The 20,174-nt window shown below is 45.9% G+C and overlaps 1 protein-coding gene across 4 annotated transcripts in view; it reads right to left on the bottom strand.

The window, feature by feature from the left end:
- Positions 1 to 602: 602 nt before the first annotated feature.
- SPATA13 (spermatogenesis associated 13) overlaps positions 603 to 20,174 on the bottom strand; it is a 91,073-nt gene continuing 71,501 nt past the window's right edge. For 2 of the 4 annotated variants that reach the window (XM_036299661.1, XM_036299665.1), the window contains 9 exons: positions 19,377 to 19,513; positions 18,121 to 18,300; positions 17,603 to 17,788; positions 15,890 to 16,069; positions 13,706 to 13,938; positions 10,318 to 10,447; positions 7,711 to 8,083; positions 4,518 to 4,592; positions 603 to 2,159 (listed from right to left, as the gene is read on the bottom strand). In XM_036299661.1, coding sequence (XP_036155554.1) covers positions 1,984 to 2,159; positions 4,518 to 4,592; positions 7,711 to 8,083; positions 10,318 to 10,447; positions 13,706 to 13,938; positions 15,890 to 16,069; positions 17,603 to 17,788; positions 18,121 to 18,300; positions 19,377 to 19,513 — 1,670 coding nt within the window. In that variant the 3' untranslated portion in view covers positions 603 to 1,983. Of the gene's footprint in view, positions 2,164 to 4,517; positions 4,593 to 7,710; positions 8,084 to 10,317; positions 10,448 to 13,705; positions 13,939 to 15,889; positions 16,070 to 17,602; positions 17,789 to 18,120; positions 18,301 to 19,376; positions 19,514 to 20,174 lie in introns of those variants that run through there. The other 2 variants (XM_036299662.1, XM_036299664.1) reach the window with 2 other exon arrangements.

The following is a 20,174-nucleotide window of genomic DNA, read 5'->3' as shown; positions in this document are numbered from 1 at the left end:
GTTCTTTCTTTTTTATAGCTTCATAGTATTCCACTGTGTAAATGTATACTAAGCAAAATAAGCCAGTCAGAGAAAGGTAAGTATCACATGATCTCACTCATATGTGGAATCTAATGAACAAAATAAACTGATGAACAAAATAGATCCAGAGACATAGAAGCATAGAACCAACTGTGGAACCTCAGAAGGAAGGCGGGGGAGGGTGCGTGGGTGGTAAGAGGTCAACAGAAGACCATGTATGCATATATGCATAACCCATGGACACAGACAATAGGGTGGTGAAGACCTGGGGTGGGGAGTGGGGGTCAATGGGGTAAAAAGAGGACATATGTAATACTTTCAACAATAAAGATTAAAAAAAAAATAAAATAAATAAAACATAGCTAATAAAAGATTTAAAAAAAGAACCGGTAAGATTTCCTGACAACTTTCACATAATGCTGCTCTAAGCCTCACCGAGAGGTCCAAGATTGCCTCTTCTTGTTGCAGGTCATCATGTCCTTCCGGAAGAGCTCTGGGGGTGTGTGTGGGAGTGGGGGGGTTGGCAGGGGGGAGGGTGTGGAGAAGCCACACACCCAGAGACTCAGACTACACCTCTGTGATTGACAGTACAGGTTTCTTTATTCTTAAGCATGGGCCTAGTAGAAAAAAGAACGTTCCAAGAGTAGCATACAAAAAGGAGATTTTCAAATAGAAAAACACAAACTGAGTCATACAATACCCTCCCCCCATCCAGTGCACTAAGTAAATTACAATGGCATCTCTCTTGCAGAGCCTGTCTTCTCCAGACACATTTTAAAGTTATTTTCATCAAAATTTACAATATAGACAAAGACTAGGAGAAAACTGTTGACAGGTATCAGCCCATGTGGCCCTCGTTAAAGGAAGGCTGCTATCTCTGCGTCTAGATATATTCTGTTAAGGCCTCTTGTATAAAGAGGGAATCTTCAGAAACCCGTTGACATGCTAATAATGGCAGGTCAGCACTACTGTTTGGGTTAATGCAACCAAGTGGGCTCCGCCTGGAGCTGATGGACTGCTTTGAAGCTCAAGCTTTCTCAGGGGACGTACATGTCATTATAACTTCATTGGTGAAGGTGCCAGGAACAACTGATTGAATGAGAAATCCTTTCAAACAGTGCATTTGCATATTCACTTTATCCTGAAACTAAAGTGAATGTGATTTTATATTGCAAATGGATGTGTTTGAATAGTTTTTAGATTATGAACCAGCAGACAGGGTTCTGCTCGTGGAGTTACATTGTGAGCGTGGGCAGGACGGTACCTGACTAGAGAAGGATCTATCTAGCGCCATCAGCCTGCCACAGGATTTCCCCGCCTCCCTCCCTCCCTGGAAAGCAGCCTCACCCTAGGAGGCTGAAGTTACTGCTCTGCAGGCCTCCCTGCTTTTAGACAGGCTCCTCCTGCTCCCCCTCCAGCCTGTGTGGGGAGAAGCCTGCAAGATGAAGCCTGCTAATTACCATGTGGCCACTGTGTGGGTTCAGATGACGCCAGGGAACGGGTCTGCACCGAGTCCCCTAACACCAAGGAAGAGAGGAACGGCTTACTCGTGCCAGTGACGTCCCAACCCCTGGACCATTCCCTTCAAACCGAATGCAAAAGCCGCGAGCCATCCTGTCCTTCCTCGCCGCACCTGGACCTGGGCTGCAGCACCGGGTCTCCTCACCAGCGAGGCTAGCAGGGTCACTGCTCAGCACTCACTTCAGAGCATGTCACCAGTTCCTCAGTGCCGGCCGCCTCGGCACAACCACAGAAGGCTCCTGCGTACCGGGAGCATCATCACCTTCTCCCGCTTCCAAGCAGGCAGCTGCATCTGTGAGACTGAAGGTGAGTCCAGGTCCTTCTCTTCTTTATTCAGCCCCAAAGAAGAGCACTGGGTCCAAGAGACGGTCCTTGGACTGAGCACAGAAGGAACAAAAAGGTCCTCTTCACGGCCACAGGCCGAGGTGCGCCCTCCCGCTTTCATTTCTTGAAAGGGGTGAGTTTGTTGAAGGTGTGCCAGAACAGCGAAGGCTTCCGCTTGGGTTCTGCCAGGGCGAACACCTGCTGCTGAGGGATGCTGGTGGGCACCGTGACGTGGCGCTGGTGCACGGGGTGCAAGCTCTGGTGTGGTGGGGCCACGGGGCATCCACTATAGCCTGACTCAAGAGAGAAAGAAGATACACGGAACGAGAGTCACTTATTAACCAAAAAGGAAAAAAAGTGTCAAGACTTAAAGTGCTTAGCTGATTCTCAATTCACATTCACCAAAAGTACATCTGACAGCAATCGTAACACATTTAGCCCATGCTGTGTGTGGAGATGGGACATAGTTTATCTCACTGAATCCTCACAAAAAATCCTCCCAAGAAGGTACCATTACAGGAATGTGGCTGAGAAGAACACGGAAACCAGAGAGGTTATGTGAATCTTTAGTCACATGGCAGTAAGTGGCAAGATTAGAACTAGACGGCTATATGGAATGAGAAGCAATACCATGCTGCTCGGCCCAGAGCCTACTCTATCACTTATGAGCTGTAAGTATTTGGGAAATCAGTTGACTTTCCTGTGCTTCAGTTCCCTAAATCTAAAGCAGAGATACCAGTGCCTACTGGGGAATGAGAATTAAACGAGTTAATAGAAGTAATGTGCCTAGAACAGTAGACCCAGATACCTCATCAGTTTAATCAAAACTGCTTTATTAAAGTCGATATTTTAAATTTGTGCAGAGGTCATTAAAAAGGCGCATTAAAATTAGCTACAAGGCCACACAGTACCTGTGAAAGTCAGCATGATAAGAGGAAAGAGTGTAGGTTTTGGAAGGAGCCAGGACCTCAGTTCAGAATCCATCCCTGCCTCTGGCTTGCCACAGGCTTTCCCTATCTCCCAGGATGACAGGGAGGATGAAGTGAGGTAACTCATGAAAAGTGCCTGGCAGGTGACCTTCAGTTGCATTTTTGGGGGCCTCACTGCTAAGCTAGTGACTCTTGGAAGACACAGAAATGAATAAGTTCTAATGAACTGATATTTATTGGTCACTTGACATTAAAGTGAAGATGTAAAAAAGAATACGGTGCGTTTTTCTGCCTTGAACATGTTTATAACGTAGGGGGGAAATTCTGCATTTGAGTGGTGGGAGCAGGAAAATGTTGAGTGTTATTTTGGCAATGAATTCGTCTTGGTGCAGCAGTTGATGGCTTATCACAGTCCTAGGCTGAACTGATCCTTCTTTCTGCATTTTCAGTTAGGAAAATACTGAGTAGGATAAATGTCATAGGGTAATCCCTCTTGGAGTCAATCTGAATTAAGTTTATAAAATATAACATTTTTGGAATAAAGATCTTCAGTGTTTCTGTTGGGCTAGAATATTAGTATTACCTACTCAAAGAAACGCTGCCTGCACATCGGAACCCGGGTGTGTGTGTGTGTGTGTGTGTGTGTGTGTGTGACCTGGGCGTTGGTATTTTTAAACAGCTGCCCGGTCATTCTGAGGTGCTTGCAGGGTAGAGAATATGCCCTAAATAAGCGAGTCTGTCTTGTTTTTTCTTAGCTCATTGCGTGATGTACTGAACTTTCAGATCTTCTTACTTGAACTAAAATGTAGCCTGCAGGAACACACAGCCGGGGTTGGAGATTCCTCTTCACATGTCCCAAAGATACAAGAGTGGCTGACCTGCCTCAGACTAAGGAATGCTGACCTGGCCATACCATCACCCCTCAGTGGGGGGCCCAGAGGGGTTGTGGGCAGCAGAGGGAGGTCTGGGAGCTCTTGGCTACCAATTCAATACACCTTTTATAGACTCATATGCAAGTGTAAGGAAAAAAAAAAAATGGAAGTACATTCAAAATCAAATGCTCATTATGGTAAAACTGCCCGCTATTTTGGATCTATCATTTTGAGTTTCATCCGCACTCCTCTCCTTCATTCAGAGTTGGTCATGTGCTAACTTTGAGCCTTTCCCTGTCGAGTAACACTCCCTCCACGTTCTGTGTGGAGTAGGGTTCGGTATCTGAAAGAGGAGCCGCACAACAAATGAGAGGAAAAGACACGAGATAATTTTGCAATATTGGGGGACCAGGCGGGCAAGTCCCGAAGGACTTCCGCCACTGCTCAGGCTGCTCCAATCTTTTATTGATCTGGAGTAGCCCTTAGGGTAAGGAGGTTTCAATGACACACAGATCAGCAAACAATTTCCAGGAATAGACAAAGTATCTGATTAGCTCATCAATAGATTTCCGGGAGTAGGCAGAGTATCTGATTAACAATAATCAACAAGGATCTCCAGAAGTATCTAAGGAATTAAGGGAACTAAGGTGGGGATGCTTCAACTATTATTACCTAAATTAACTGGGTGGTGCACAGTTTTGACCTTTGCTAGAACTTCAAAGGTTACTAGCTTTTGGGGGGTCTCTGTCTAAACTCAGCTAGTGAAGACAATGAATGGACTCCGGCATTTCCCAATTTTAATTCCAATGCTGAAACACATTACAGAGAGGGAGGCTTCTGTAAAACTTACCTTTTGACTTTCCATGTCCTGCCTTTTGAGCATTTAACATGGCAAGTTTCTTTTGATTTTCGGAAATTTCCATTCCTGTATTTAGAAACAAAGGTAATACGTATTCAAAACAAGTGAAAACATTTTAGATTAAAACTTGCGCCGTACATGCATAGAAGCATAACCAGTGGACATAAGACATTGGGGGATAGGGGAGGCTAGGGGACTGTCTAGGGCGGGGGGATAAAATGGACACATATGTAATACCCTTTGTAATACTTTAAGCAATAAAAAACAAACAAACAAAAAAAAAACTTGCGCCGTAACCCATGTTACCCTGAGATATTCATCATAACCTGAAGCAAAGAACCTTGATCCTTGAGGAACTAGAATAAGTCGAAAGACTGGATAAGAGAAGAAAGGAGCCAGGACTGTCACTAGGACACCGGAAAGACTGAAATGGGGTGCTGTGGGAGGGATGCACAGACTACCTGTGCAAACCCAGATGTGTCACACAGTCACCCTATTATCCCCCTAAAGGATAAGGCTCTGGGAGGAAAGGATGAATCAAAGGGCCGCAGGTCTGCTCACTCACTGTGAAAGCTGAGTGAGTTCTGATTGTCCCCTAAATAAAGGTATCATTTGAGTAATGGGAACTAAATTTTGTACCCCAACTGTAGAGAGCATGAGGAGAGAGGCAAGGACAGAGGCAGAGGCGGCCACAGCTGCTGGAATGGCCCTGCCGTGGGGGCGGCCTCTGCTTGGTGGAAGGGGACCTGGGCTCTGCACTCTGCTGCCTGGGGTCACTCACCAGGGCTCGCCCTCCACCTTCGAACACGCTGCTCCCTATGCCCTGACTCCTCAACATGCTCAACATCTGTCCCTAATGAGTCATGAGTCTCTTTCAGGCTCCACACACTGGCCCCCTGGCTTCTACAGCTCTGAGGCCTACTCTGGCCTTGCCTTATTCCCACCCTCCATGCCCCGCCTGTTCAATGACACAATCTCTAGGATCGACCTACACTAGTGATGGCGAACCTTTTGAGCTCAGCATGTCAGCATTTTGAAAACCCTAACTTAACTCTGGTGCCGTGTCACATATAGAAATTTTTTGATATTTGCAACCATAGTAAAACGAAGATTTATATTTTTGATATGCTGGGGTCCAACCCCAGCAGGTCCAGGGGTCCCCAAAGGTGCGAAGAAGGAATGACACGGAGACAGCGTTCAGTTGATCAGCAGCCTAGCCAGGATCTGTAGCTAGGATCTCCAGCTAAGTTCTGGTTTTTATTGTCTTGTTACATCCGTATTTATACCAGTTGATTCCAATCCTGTCAATTTCTATTGCAAAGGTTAGGGCGGTTCTTATCTCCATTCCAGGGAGTAAAGATTATGTAGCTTAAGCGTGATTGTTTGTAGTTAAAGTGATTAACTACCCGCCTGGCACTTAGTTAAGGAGTTTTATCCCCTCCCTGACTTCAGGGAAAAATCCCTACCTGGGGAAACAACCTTTCTCGGAGAGGTGACCTTCGTTAAAACACATAGTGCCAAGAAGGTGAGCAAAGATATTAAGAACAGTATGCCATATATGCCAGGTCCCTTGAAACAGCAAGGATGGACCGGCTCCCGGCATTGATATTTATTTTATATTTAAATGCCATTTAACAAAGAAAAATCAACCCAAAAAATGAGTTCGCATGTCACCTCTGACACGCGTGTCATAGGTTCGCCATCACTGACCTACACGCAATATACTGGGCACCTAGGCTGACAGAATATACCAGGCAAGGGCCTGGGTCAGTCCCATTTTTGTCCACTCTCACCCAGATCACAGATTTAATGGCTCCAGGAGTGCCGCATGCACGCATCCCTTCATCCCTGTATTCATTCATTCACTCATTCATTCATTCATTCCTGTCTCTCTTTTGAGCACCAGCAATAGGGAAGTGCTGAACTGCAAAGGTACAACATCAGGTCCCTCCTTGCTTCTCCTGCCAAAAGGCAGAATTGAGACGTATTTAGAATGCCCTTGTAACATTTGGGTCAATCTGAGGAAAAACCAAAACACTCCAACTTACAAATGATTTCAGGGTCTGCACTAGACAACAGTACATGGCAGGTAAGATTAGCATTTTGTGGCTCTCTCAGTTTGCATTTGAATATATGTGACCTTCAACTATCTGAAGAATTCTCGGCATGATGGAGTGATGAGCCTTATTCCAATGAGGCCTGAAAGTCAAAAGCTGCACCAATATATGGAAGTGGCTGGGGATCAGCTTTCCTGTGGGAATAAATACAGGACACTTCTACTCAGCGGAAGGGGCCACCTACAGCAGTGAGCTCTGTCATTAGAGGTTGAGGAACAGGCCAGTGCTCAGCTATTAGAGTGTTTCAGGGGAGATTCCTGCTTCTGATGGTGGCAGCCTGGCTGAGTGGTAAAGCCCTTTCTACTCTAATACCAGCATATGATCCCATGAAACCTCCTATGGTGAGAGCAACATTTGTGGCCAGCCTGAGCCAGTGCTGGTGACACACACTATGGGGAGGGCCAGCGGAGCACCGGCTGGTTTTGTTCTGGCTTTCCTCATGGCAGTGGGCAGGGAAGAAAGAGGGGGAGGGCCTTCTCCATCCTGCACCACAGCCTTGGGGGTCTGGGCCCAGGAAGGCTGCAGAGAGGGGGATCCTTCATCCCACCTCATCTCTAGGGCCCATGGTCCCTGTGGCATCCTGACTTACCTTCAACAGTTTGTGCTCAAAACCCTACTGTGCCAGGGAGGCACTGGAGCCCAGCTGAGACTGTGCCCCACCGTAAACACCAGGCTGGAGGGTTTGCCCCACAGGCCAGTGAATACCTGGAGGGGGGCAGCAGTGTGAAGAAGACAGTGGTCCTGCATATGGAGGCATGGCCTTTACTGCAGTACAGGGCCGTAAGCCTCGATTTTTTTATCTGTAAAATGTGTACAGCAATAGTATCCATGTTTTGAAACTAAATGAGGCGCTCTCTGTAAATGTGTAGGAGAGCATCTGGCATGTAAATGTTGCCTGTGGTAATTACATCTGCCACAGCCTGTCTTGTAAGCAAATTTAAAAATGTTTAGAATTTGCAAATCCTTTTCTTTTCCCACGGGTGGGAGTTAACTCTGTGGGAGAGGGCTGGGGAATGAGGTTAGAAAGCAGAGGTCAACGAAACCCCGTGGCGCTGAGCGCTGCTTACCCATTTCCCGGTCCTCCTGCACCCGTCTCCTCTCATCCGCACAAGCCTGCAGCCACCTCGCCTTGTCTTCCTGTTTCTTGGCACAAAACAGATGAGCCTCATCAGTGGTTTTGCTGACGAGCTTGAAGGCGTTTTTCACGCTGAGGTTCCAGTCCTTGTCCCGCCCGTCCTCTAGGTCCACGAGCTCCATGTCATCCATGTCCATGCGGCCCCTGTAATAGAGCATGTCCCTGCGCAGCAGGTCCTTCTTGCAGGACACGAGCTGGTGGTCAAACAGAAAGAATGTCCGCTGCTGGCTCTTGCCTTGCTTAGTGATTCTGGTCAGCTCCCCAGAATGGATCAGTTCTGAACTTCGGTCCAAAATGTCCTGTCCCTGGAGGATGAAAACACACTGTGAGACCTTCCAATTCTTACCTCCAGGTGCCGGGAGCCCTGACCCAGAAGCCTCCCCAGATTTGCCAGGTGCCTGAGGCCCACTCACAGGTAGCCAAGCCTCAGAGGCCATTTGAAACCTCGGTTTGTTAGTCTTCTTGCATGTGAAGGTTCTTTTATTTCCTACTAAATGGGAAAATGTTACAGGGCCTCTGTTATCTGAGGTGACTTCCTTATCAGAAAGAGCAGTGAAGAGCCTGCTGGGCTAATGAGTCCGATCAAGGTCTGATATGGCAGCTGACCAAGGCCGATCCTTGGAGAACGAGGACCACAGGTAGGTTTGGGCAGGTGGGACAAACTACAGATGCTCTGGCTTTAGTCAGGCCTATGGCAGCTGCCTGGACTAACGCGTTTAGGATCTTTGGAAACCAAAGGCCAGGTGGCAAGTTACCAGCAAGATAATTGAAAAACTTCTGACAATAAATTATCTCCTCAGTGTCAGAGTCCAAGAACGGAAGGAAAACCACACTTTTATCATATTTAGGTTTGGGTCTAATTCAATGGAACTTTATGGTATTTAGCACGACACTGGCTTTCAATTTTACAAACTGAAGATTTTATTCTCCTTTAATCTCAGTCATACACAACATTTTTTTTTGTAGGCAAAAGCTCCTGACTCCAAAATACCTCTTCTATTTACCTGCCTCAAGCAATTCTGTGCCCTAGATTCTTCACTTACAAAATAAGAGAGTTAGACTCGGAGATCTCTGAGGGCCTGTCCAGGTTCCAGAAGTCTATAAGGCCTTGAAATACAAGTATTTCTTTCCACCTTTTATCACTATTATCTACTTTAGTTAAAAACGTAACTTCTCAGCCCAAACTTTCACAAGCCTTTGGGAAAGTGAGTTTTGACCAACTAGTTTGATGTAGGATGAATCTAGCTTGTTCTAAAAACAATATGAACAGCACCAATTTATCAATCTTAAGAATGGCCAGAGAGACTAGTGGTTAGCAGCATGGACTCTGACGCCAGGCTGCCTGCCTGGGTTTGAATCCAGTTTGGCCACTTCCTAGCTCTGTGGCCATGACAGGCCACTTAACTGTATGTGCTTTAGCTTCCCCATATGTTAAATGGGTGCGATATTTCCTACTTCATTGGACTGCTGAGAGGATTAAAATGAGTTCATACATATAAATGGCTTAATCCAGTGCTAGGCATGTGGTAAACACAATACAGGTACTATTATTGTCATCATTCCTGTTTTTAGAAACGAGTGTGTGTGTGTGCGCATTCATGCTGGACCATTACTACAGGCTGTATTAGGCACTGCATTTGCGCTGTCTTATATAATCCTCACAATAGCCCTACGAGGTAGGAAATAGTTTCCTCTCCATCTCTTAGATGAAAACAGTGATCATGCCCAGGTCATAGGGGATTCACACACAGGCAGGGTGGCTGCACAGTCCATACTCTCACCAACTGCAATTTATTTAAATCTTCTCCAGCTGCTTCATGAAGCTCATGCTCTAGCAGGAGAGAAGGCAATAAACTTTAATTACAGACACTCCTAAGAGTGTTTCTTGGTGGAGGTAAAAGGTAAAGTAGTTGACTTCAATTCAATTATATGCCTCAAAATATATACAGGTATCCCCTGCTTCTTGAAAGTTCTCTTTATACTACTTTACTTTTACTAAAGACCTAAATTAGTACCTGTTTTTGCTAATGGAAAGAAATCCAAAGACAATTTTCATTTTTTCCAAAAAAGGGGAGAAGCAATAATAGCGTTCAGTGTTGGTTTTGCAGGGAGCCATTACAGAGGCAGCGGCACTGGAGTGTCGAGTGTCAGGCTTGGCCCCAGGAAGCTCCTTCCCTGGAACCACACCCTGCATCGCAGGTCCAGTGTGAGAGGCCAGCTGCGTCTGTGAGCATCTGTGCAGTGAAAGCTGTGAGCCGGGACCCAGAAGTCATGGACAGGCCTTTTCTCGGTTTATTCTGTGAATCTGCTAGCAAGATGTGTCCTGAGGTGTTGGTCTTTGGCTTTGCACCATTTCAGCGTATGAACATTTCATAGGAACGTGCTAATTCCAGACAGCAAGGGAACCCTGTGTACCATTAAGCCATGAGTATAAAGTATCAATCATAGGACATCAAAGTCTGTCATTAAACTAGACCAAAGGTAGGGGAGGGTGTGAGTGGTGATGCATGATGTGGGGTGGGGGGTGGTATCCACTCACCTCCCAGCCTACGATGGATACTTGCCAACGCGCTATCTTGTCTATACTTTCCAGCTTGCGTTTGCGCTCATTGATCAAACAGGCTACGTTTTTCATGGCCTCGTAGGCTGCCTTTATATTGTTGTAATCACTGAAAAGTGAGAGGTGAATTTTAACCATATGACAGGCTACTCAACAAAATAATACACTCCTTCCCCGATCTGTATACTAACAGTCTAGACAACATGGCATTTAAACAGTAGCCACTGTTCCCTTTTTCTTGTTCCTCCATGAATAGGCTGTAGTCTGCACAGGTTAAGGGAGCTGACCAACGCAATCCAGAATTCTTTGGAATAAGAATGCTGTTCTCATTTCCCAGAAATTACCATGAATGAAAGTAAATGCCACAAGAAATGTCTTAATCACTGTGACAATGAATGATTTTCATTAATAAAGAAAGGGCGGTCTGTGATTGCTTTGGTTCTGATATAGCAAGTTGGCTATAGAAAGTACTTTAATATAATCACTAACCATTTTCAAGAGTAATAATTTGCTCTGAGTTCCATCTTTCAAGGTGTTCAGGAAAGGACACCAGAGAACACAGCCACAGAAGGTTGACCTAATGAGTCATGTAAACGCCAATGTGGCATTTACTTCATCAACAGATCTTCATTTCTGGTGCTTTCCATAGGCTACAGTCAAATCAAACTAACTGCTGCCCCACTAGGCTCCTGCTCCCAGGGCCTCTAAACTATAGGGAATAAAAGAACTAAAACTGGAGTTCTAATCTGCACACAGGCTAAGAGATGTCCGCTATTGGAAACTTTCACATCCAAGTTTTGCTCAGTTAGTAACGGGAATATGTAAGTTAATCGTCCAGTGAATGAGCTGGATTTTTTACTTTCTAGCACTTTCCTTGTCGTACAGGGCAGACAGAGCCTATGGACTCAGTGGGACTGAAGTAGAGTCCTCCTGCAAAGCCCAGAGAAAAGCCTTGGAAGCAGGTTCTATTGTTTATTTACCAAACACAAGGAAATGCAGCTCCCAGGAAGTCTCTGGCCATCTGCCCAGAAGGCAGACCTGCTGTCTCAGACAGGCGATTCACACGGCAGCAGAGGAAGAAGAGAAATATTCAAGGGGCTGCCAAAATCCTGGAGCACAGTGCCCAGGGAGCTCTCCAGCAAGGAAGAAAGGGGGCAAGATAATTGTTTTCTTCTGCAAGTTTTTATTTTATAATTCCAGAAAAAAACAACAACCAAAAAAGAGTGTAATTTTTTTTTTTTTAAAAAAATGGGCTTTATATCATTTTCTTTAAAATGATTTTTTTAAAAAAACAGATGAAATCTGCAATTTCCTTACATTGAAAATTAACTGCTGAAAGGTGATGTGTGAACTTCTGGCCACAGCTTTCCCGTCTTGGGATCTAATCTGCTTGCCTGGGTCTTTCAAGATGTCTTTGCTTCTTATTTATTATTTTCTTTAGTTTCTCATCATGATGCATTTTTATTCTTTTTTAAAATTTTCTTCAAATTTGTGATTCTGTTGACTTTATTTTCTTTCCAAACTTTTCTGATTTTTCCATCAAAAAGAGAAAATACACAGCTCTTTCATCTGTTTCAATAAGCTCCCTTCTCTTAGCTTGGTAGTCCTGACTCCTTAAGTACTCACATCTAGGATTAATTGTCCACTGACCAGTGGCCGGGCAAAGAATGATCTATTCTGGGCACCCTGCAGGGCCAGGCACTGCCCTGGAGAATGTGACGCTTTCCGAACAAAGGTTAGAACCCCAAACAGTTGTGGTTTGCTCCAGCAGATTTCCTCACCGTCCTTCCCCCCGCCCCTTCCCACCAGAACCCTCCCAGGCTGTCCCCTCCAGGGCTGCGGGTGCAGTGAAAGCTGTGTGCCGGTGACACAGGTGTCACGGACAGGTGTGACTCTGGTCTGGAACAGTAAGCTGTATCCTAAAACCTTGCCTGCAATGGTTGTGTCCTCACTGGCATTTCAGCTCTGCCCTGGTGAGAACATAGGCAATGACCCAACTGCTGCCACCTAAAGGCACCAAATAGGCGGGTGGTGCTGTGGTGACATGGTCATGGAAAATGGATGTGCCCATTCCACTACCGAATGGGCGACAGCGTACACATAAGCACAGCAAGATTACACCTTATTCTGTGCATGCAGGAAAATGTTGAGTTGCTATTACGTAAGCAATGGAGAACTTTTGGCTCTCCCAGAACTTAGGCACAAAGTAAGTCCTAAGGGAAGATGGAGCAGGCAGCCAATCACGTGAAACGCTGTGCTGAAAGGACAGGAAATGGGGTGGAAGGAATCTGGAGACAGAGCAGGCACCCGGGCTGGGCCAGAAAGGACTGAGAGCCAACCAGGACCTCGGTGAAATATGCCTCCCAAGTGGACCCCACACGCTACTCTAAGCCTTGAGATTTCCTACTTTTTTACAGCTCAAATTTCCCTACGTCCTCACCCCTTCTACAGAGTGACATTTCGTTGACAGTAAATAGCACTGCTCTGAGGGTGAGTTAGTGGGAAGCAACTAGACGAGTAAGGAGAGAAAAGGAATGTTTCTTACACTGTATTCAATTGGTCTATTTCTCTTTAAAAATTGTTTTTATTAACGACTGAGTAGCTATAAAAGAGTATTTATAAAATATATGCCAATGATAGGACCAACAACACAATAAAAATCCCTATGTGCACAGAATACAGTGTAAGAAATATTATTTTTTTAAAAATTGATTTAGAGAAAGAGCGGAAGTGGGTGGGAAGGGGGAGGGGAAAAAGGGGGAGAGAGAGAAGAGAGAGAAAGAGAGAAACATCGATCTGTTGTTCTACTTATTTATACATTCATTGGTTGATTCTTGTATGTGTCCTGACTGGGGATTGAACCTGCAACCCTGGCATATCCGGACGATGTTCTAACCAACTGAACTACCCAGCCAGGGCCCAAATAATTTATTATTATTTTTTTGGCAGACTGTTAAAACCATAAACCATATATATCTTTTTTTTTTTTTAATGATTTTACTGATTTCAGAGAGAGAGAGATGAAGGGAGAGGGAGAGACAGAGAGAGAAACATCGATTGGCTACCTCCTGCACACACCCTACTGGAGACTTAGCCCGCAACCTGGGCATGTACCCTGACTGGGAATTGAACTGGTGACCTTTTGGTGTAAGGGACAGTGCTCGACTAACTAAGCCACACTAGACAGGGCTATTTTTTAATATCTCTAGGAATGGATATTCTGGAGCCTCAATAACCCTATTTTAGAAGTAACGAAAGTGACAAGCCTGACATCTGAGCCCTCTGTCCCTGCCAGCCTGGGAAGCTCGGGAGAGCTGAAGGCCTCAGCACATGGTGGAGAGACGGGCGTTGCCCGGTGGCCTCTCACCTGTGCTCCTGCGTGGTGTACTTGAGCAGCTCGGCCAGCTGCAGGGGGTACTTGCAGATCTTCTGCACGGGTGTGAGCAGGAAGCCGTCGATGGCGATGTCGATCATCTGCTGCAGCAGGCGGCAGGCCTCGAAGAAGTGCCGGTACCTGCTCTGCTTCATCAGGCCGGACAGCTCCGTGCAGGCCCCCGGGTGGTTGTTACAGTACTCGGAATAGATAGCGAAGCCCTCTTGCTGGGAAGGGGAAAGCACAGCGTCATCAGGCTATGGGGGCTGTGGGCTGAGACAAGGACAATCCTGTGGGAGGGGGCATCCCTGGGAGGAGGGATAGGTGCCCCAAGTCCTTCAGCAGTGTTTTTCCCACCTGGGCAAGAAGGCAAAATCTTCTCTGGTAAGGGGCCATTTGCAGACTCTCCAGAGGGTTCTTATCTCTTGGGGGTGCAGGGAGAGGCTGTTCTAGGACTCAGAGCCCTGGTCCCCTTCCAGGAAGCCTCCCACAGACCCTGGAAGGGTGAGTCATAGGTGCACTGGGCTTCCCCCGAGCACAGCGCCCTTTACTGTCACCCCCCTCACCCCAGCTCTGATCTAAGAGAAGAAGGTGCTGTTCTTATGCCCAACTCGCTCCCTCCTCGTCCTCTTTACTTTCCCTTTAAACTCCTTGACCAAGAGGTGAGGATTCAAAGCTACCGCCTTCTCATTGCGATATTCCCCCACATGGCTCCCACACATGTTGCCCACCCACCTCTAAGGCAAACAAACCCTTTGCTCACTACCTTTCTCCCTGGGTCACTTCCAGGCTGCAGCCATCCTGCCGGCTTCTCCATGATGCCTGCCCTTCCCCTGGACTCTGCAGAGCCCCTTGGTGCCCTCCACCCTCCCTCCCTGCACACTCCCAGGAGCAGGCTTGCTGGCTCGGTTCTTGGGCCTCTGCTCCCCACTCCAGGTGTCTCCTCACCACTGCCAGGCTTCACGGTCACAAACATCGACCTGCCCCGAGCAGGTTCCTTTCCGGCCATCTCCACTCCAACGTTTATACACAGGCGTGCTCAAACGCAACACCCACAACCAAACTCCTGCTGCCCTACAAGGCAGGCTTTCCTAACCCACCTGTTCATTCTTTCAGACTCAAAACCCTGCGCGTGGTTCTGACTGCTGCTTTTCAATGACCAGTCTTGTCAGTTTGTCCTCAATGAGTCTGTCTTTGTGTTTCCTGCCATCACCTTGCCCAGGCCCAGAAGCAGCAACCCCTCTGGTCCTTAGCTGAACTCCCGTCTCCAGGCGAGATCCACCCACTGAGGCTTCTTCCCGCTCGGGCGCTACCGCCTCTGCAGCCTGCCCTTCGGTGACTCAGAAGCTTCTCTTAACCTCCATGGACCTTCTACTCTGGCCAAACAGGTGTTTTACAAAATCCCATACAGGCCCAGTGCTCTCATGGGCTCGACCTTCCCACGTGCATTATCCCCACAGCATTATTTTCAGCTATTTGAAAGCAACCACCTCGGGCACCTGCTCCACACCACTGCCTCTATGAAGCTCCTGGCCCCGGACCAGCTTGTGCTGCAAGGAGGTGGTGGTGGTGTCATTGCTGTTGCTGTTACTATTATTGGGCCCTGGCCATTTTGGCTGGGAATAGAATCTTCCTCTGGAATTTTTTGGTATTAAATAGTGGCAGTCGGTAATCAGCTACATGATCAGCTCATGCCATCATCGCAAGACTGGCCTGTGCATTTACACTGGTTACAGGCCTGGGTCCCAGAGCCACAGGCCTCAGTCTGTCTTCCCATCTGCCACTTACTAATGTGTGACCCTGGGTCAGTTACCCTATGGGCTTCAGATTCCTCATCTGTAAAATGAGGACAATAATATACCTACCTCACAGCAGTATAGGAGCTAATATAAGAAGATCCTGAAAACAGTGCTTAACATATAATAGACAATTAATAGGACTTATTAAAAATTACTCCAAACTGCATAAAAGTGGGAAGATTAAAAAAAAATGGACTTAGTATATTTAGCTAAAGATTAACCATATAAACTAATCAACTTACTTTACAAGTGATATCTCCATTCTATGGGCACTTAATCTAGCAAACAAAGAAACAAAAAGTACTCCTATTTTTAATGAAGAAACATTGCAAAATTATTTAACCAGATGTTATTAATAAAGAAGTAACAGGTGACGCACATGTTGAAGAAAGCAGGATCCTATTTCACTTAAATGAGGCTCATCTTTATTGTACTGTTTCTCCAGGTCTTTCAGGAACTTTCTTTGGAATTTATAAATATCTTCTATGTTTCCAAAAATGGTGGCTAGCTGTGCAACAGTGAACATTCCTGTGTGCTTGCGACACTGTCGAATATAGCCCTGCAAAAGGGAACATATGCTTTTAAAAATGAATTTGGAAATTCATAGAATTTATTTCTCTGAATAATACAGTATTTTGCATCCAAAGCCATTGTCTTGGAGAAGATTTTAATTAGAGAAAATTACTTTAACATCTATGGGTCTCTGTTAGGAGAATCCTACTTCCGTGACTACAATGTGCCATGTTTTAAAAACAAAAGGAAAGAGAAAAGATGTATGTGGCTGGATTTATCATACAAGAAGTCATATCCAGTTTCTATATTCATGAAACAAGTTGCTCAGTTTCAAATTCTAGCTCAGAAATTGGCCTTGTTATATTTTTCTAAACTCTTCAGCTAATCATTCTCCGATTGCTGATTCTATTTCACAACCAAGAAGACTTGTTAGGAACTACTAATTATGCACCCTGTTCGTACTATGGCTTCGGTAGGAGTTAGTGAGGAAAGGCCATACATATATGTAATAATTATTCCCAAATTAACATCAGGTAATTACAGACTAGACTGACTCTATGGTAAAATCCCACCCTGGACTATTTGGTATGAATTTTAACAGAAAGACAATGCAAAGGTTCAGGGTACAGGCTCTGGGCAGGCTGCCTGGTTTAAATCCCAACCCCACCACTCAATTTTTCCACACCCCAGTTTCCTCACCTGTACACGGCTAAGACCTAGTGAGAGTGTTGTGAGAGTAAAATGAGTTAACCCAGGCACAGAGGGGTGGCATATAGTCAATGCTCAACAATTATTAGCAATTACTTTCATCTTCAGAGAATGCCACTTTAAAGAAACTCCCTTAGCCATATATTCCTACTGAACAAGATGGCACAAACACACAAAACATTGGTATATCTGCATCTGGCCAGTTAATCCAGTTACAAATGCGCGGCTGTCTCACTTCAGCTTGTCTTCAGGGCTGAACGTCCCAGCCGAATTGAGAGTGCAGAGGTCAGCACTCGCAGCAGGACAGTCTGGTATAATGCTCACACAAAACCCACAAAAACAAAAATGCCACGGGAGGAATAAAATGCATCATGCAGCAGAACTATCATGATGCTGTGGAATACAGCTTTGGCTATCGCTAGTGTTTTGTTTGTTTTTCTACATCTAAACGACTCAGAATCCCGCCTGCGAGACAGTGTTAGAGGCAGTGGGCTGTACACCGCCAAACTTTTGAATCTTTGTCAAGTTAAGTGGGGTTCACTGACAGGTGTTACCTTCACTGACAGGCTCTTGCTCTGAATAGGCTCAGGGTTCGGTGCTGAAAGAGACAGTGGCACAGGGCCCCGAAAGAGACCTGACTGCAACAGCCTGGCGGATGGCCATGATGCTCACCACTGAGGCTCACCGAGGTAGACGCATATGTAATGAGTGAGCAGTGTGTGCAGGAGCCAGAGGTATAGGAGGAGGTGAGGCGGAATGAGGGCTTTAAAAAATATGTGCATAGGAGGGTGTGACTGGGAACAGAAGAGAGCCAGGTGGGCATATCATAGTCATGTGAAACCTCAGTGAGGCCGCATGTCTGGCGCCCTACCTCACAGATATCCTTGAGGTGCTTGATGTACACCCGCTCTGTGTTCATGATCTCCTGGATGACGTTGGTCCGCATCTGCTGCTTGCTCTCAGAGTGTTTGTGGCGGGTCGTGCCAGCATCCTCCTGCTGCTCCTCACCCTGCGTGCTGCTGGAATTCTCCGACAGCTCTTCCTGATTGACACGCAACTGCAGTGCACACACAGGGATGGGGGGGTTGGGAGAGGTGGCATGGAACAGGCAGGGGCCCCATGGCTTCTGCTTCCTCGGGAAGGCAGCCTGACCCTCGCCTGACTTACGTACTTGGCAGAGCCGCACGGCGTCAGTGGCTCAAAACACAGCAGCAGTGCCAAACAACTAGTTACCTTGGTTAAAAGTGTTCCTTTGACCCAGTTGAATTTCTAGGTTTGATTGAAACAATTATAACAAACTGAATTTGTACAAAGAGTGAGTTTGGCCTGAACCATTCTATCTGCCGCTCCCCAGAGACAGGTGTGAGGGGTGAGAGGGCCAACACCTACCCTGACAAAGCTTGCCGGGAACCAGGCTTCCTTCTCCTCACTCCGGCCCCACCACCAGTCCTTGTTAGAGGCTTCCAGAACCTGGATGACATCTCCTGCCTTGAAGCCCAGTTCCTGGTCATCCATGGTCACGTGGTCCCACAGGGCTTCTGCACAGACCACACTGCCATCGCTGATCAGCTGAAATGGAAACACGCAGGCGTGCTTAGTGCGAAAGTCAGGCAGGCAGAATGGATGGGCGGGGGTCTGTGTGGCGTCTCAGGGTGAGATGCACATCTCCTAGTTCTCATTTGTATACGCCAATGGCTTTGGGTCAGTACTGACTGATTGTTACACAAAATGAATGAAGAAAAACATATCAGGGAAAAGAGAATTAGGTGAGTCTCTCTCACATGACCTTAAAGCCCAAATCCACTTTTTAAAAAAAAAAAAAAAAAAAAAGTATAAGTAGCTCACTTATCTGTAGGTTGGTTAACTAACAAACCTGAATATCTCGAAAATACACGGAGAAATGCTTTCTGAGCTGCCAAGCAAGATGTTGCCGAGCGGAGCCTCTGAAGGTCACGAGGGGGCTTAGCTGCAAGACCCTCAGCGTCACCCAGAACTCAGCCTTCACACTTCACTCACAATTTGAAAACACTTTATAGTTACTGCAACCAAAGAGAACACAGAATGATCTCGAGATAGTCTACAGTTCATAATAAAAGTAAACAACAGACGCAGCTCATGTGAGCCCAGTGCAGGGGCAGACAACGACATCCGCTTGGCTCCTGGGGCACCCTCAGAGCCTACTCACTGAGGCGTCAAGAACTCCAAAGCTAGCGGTGCCCTCGAGAAATACTGCTGTGAAAAAGGCTAAAGATGCAGACTGGTAGAAAGAATACCAGATTCGCAGTGAGAAATATGTGGCTCATGCCAGCTCTGCCATTTACCAGCAAGTAATTTAGCCTCTTACTTTCAGAGTGTTTATTACAATATGGACGGTAACTGCAACCTCTTAGATTGGCTGTGAGAGTTATGATAAAGCGCGAGTTTGTCAGAATGAACGGCTGCCTAAGCTAATGACTGCTGCTCTTATCACAAAAAGGGAGGAACTTCATTACATAAATTGTCCTTGAAAATGCCAGAAACTGTTTGTCTAGTCAAAGTTCTAGGTTTTAGGACATGCAATAAGAAATAATCAGAGAGCGAAGTCTGAAGTGATGCTGGCCCTGGTATCAGGTGTCCACCACTGGTCACATGTGGGATCCCAGTACCTCGTTGATGGCCAGCTGCTCCCCGCCTGGCTGCAGGTATCTGGGGTTGGCCTGACAGAGGTCTTCATAGCTGTAGTCCTCCTCGCTGCCGTTGTCATCCACTAAGGCACAGGATTCAGTACCGCCATCTGAAGAAACTTAAAAAAAAGTAGTGGCAGGTTTAAAAGACGCAGCTAACAAATATTTTTAAATGACAAAATCATTAGAAAGTTTCTACTGATCTATTTAATCCAAAAGTAGCAGTTGATGCTAAAAAGGGCTGGGGTTAAGCGACACATTCGGTAGGAAGAGGAACAATTCAGAGAGCATTGCCAATGTTAACATAGTGTTATTTCGTGAGCTAGGATACTGCGTGAACTAGGTGTGATTTAGTTGGAAATTTGTGCTGCCAAGCGGATATAAAAATATAAATACAGATAGTGTTTCTAAGCAACATGTTGATAAAGCTTGAGAAGTAAAAGAAATGAAAAATATAATCATTTTTTTAAAAAGCATTTTGTTTCCATTTTTTACCTGCAAGGCAGTAGCACTACTAAAATCGAATGGTTCTAGTAGTATCATTAAGTGAAAACATGTAGCCATTTTTGCTAGTTTTTCACATGGGAAAAGGTTGGAACTCACATTATCAGAATTGGGAATTTACCAAAAAAAGAGAAAGACCTTTTAACGATGGGTATAATATTTTAGATTAACCACTGTGGTATTCAGATTTTCTTTCTTGGGACAGTGGCCTATTCTTGCCAAGGCTAATCTGACATCGAGCAAAGGGAATTTAAACAACAACAGGACAGAAAAGGT

This window comes from Myotis myotis, unplaced genomic scaffold (assembly GCF_014108235.1).
Source record: "Myotis myotis isolate mMyoMyo1 unplaced genomic scaffold, mMyoMyo1.p scaffold_m19_p_3, whole genome shotgun sequence".
In the NCBI taxonomy this organism is placed as follows: domain Eukaryota; kingdom Metazoa; phylum Chordata; class Mammalia; order Chiroptera; family Vespertilionidae; genus Myotis; species Myotis myotis.
The sequence above is the reverse complement of the archived record's forward strand: the minus strand, read 5'-3'. Positions and strand labels throughout refer to the sequence as shown.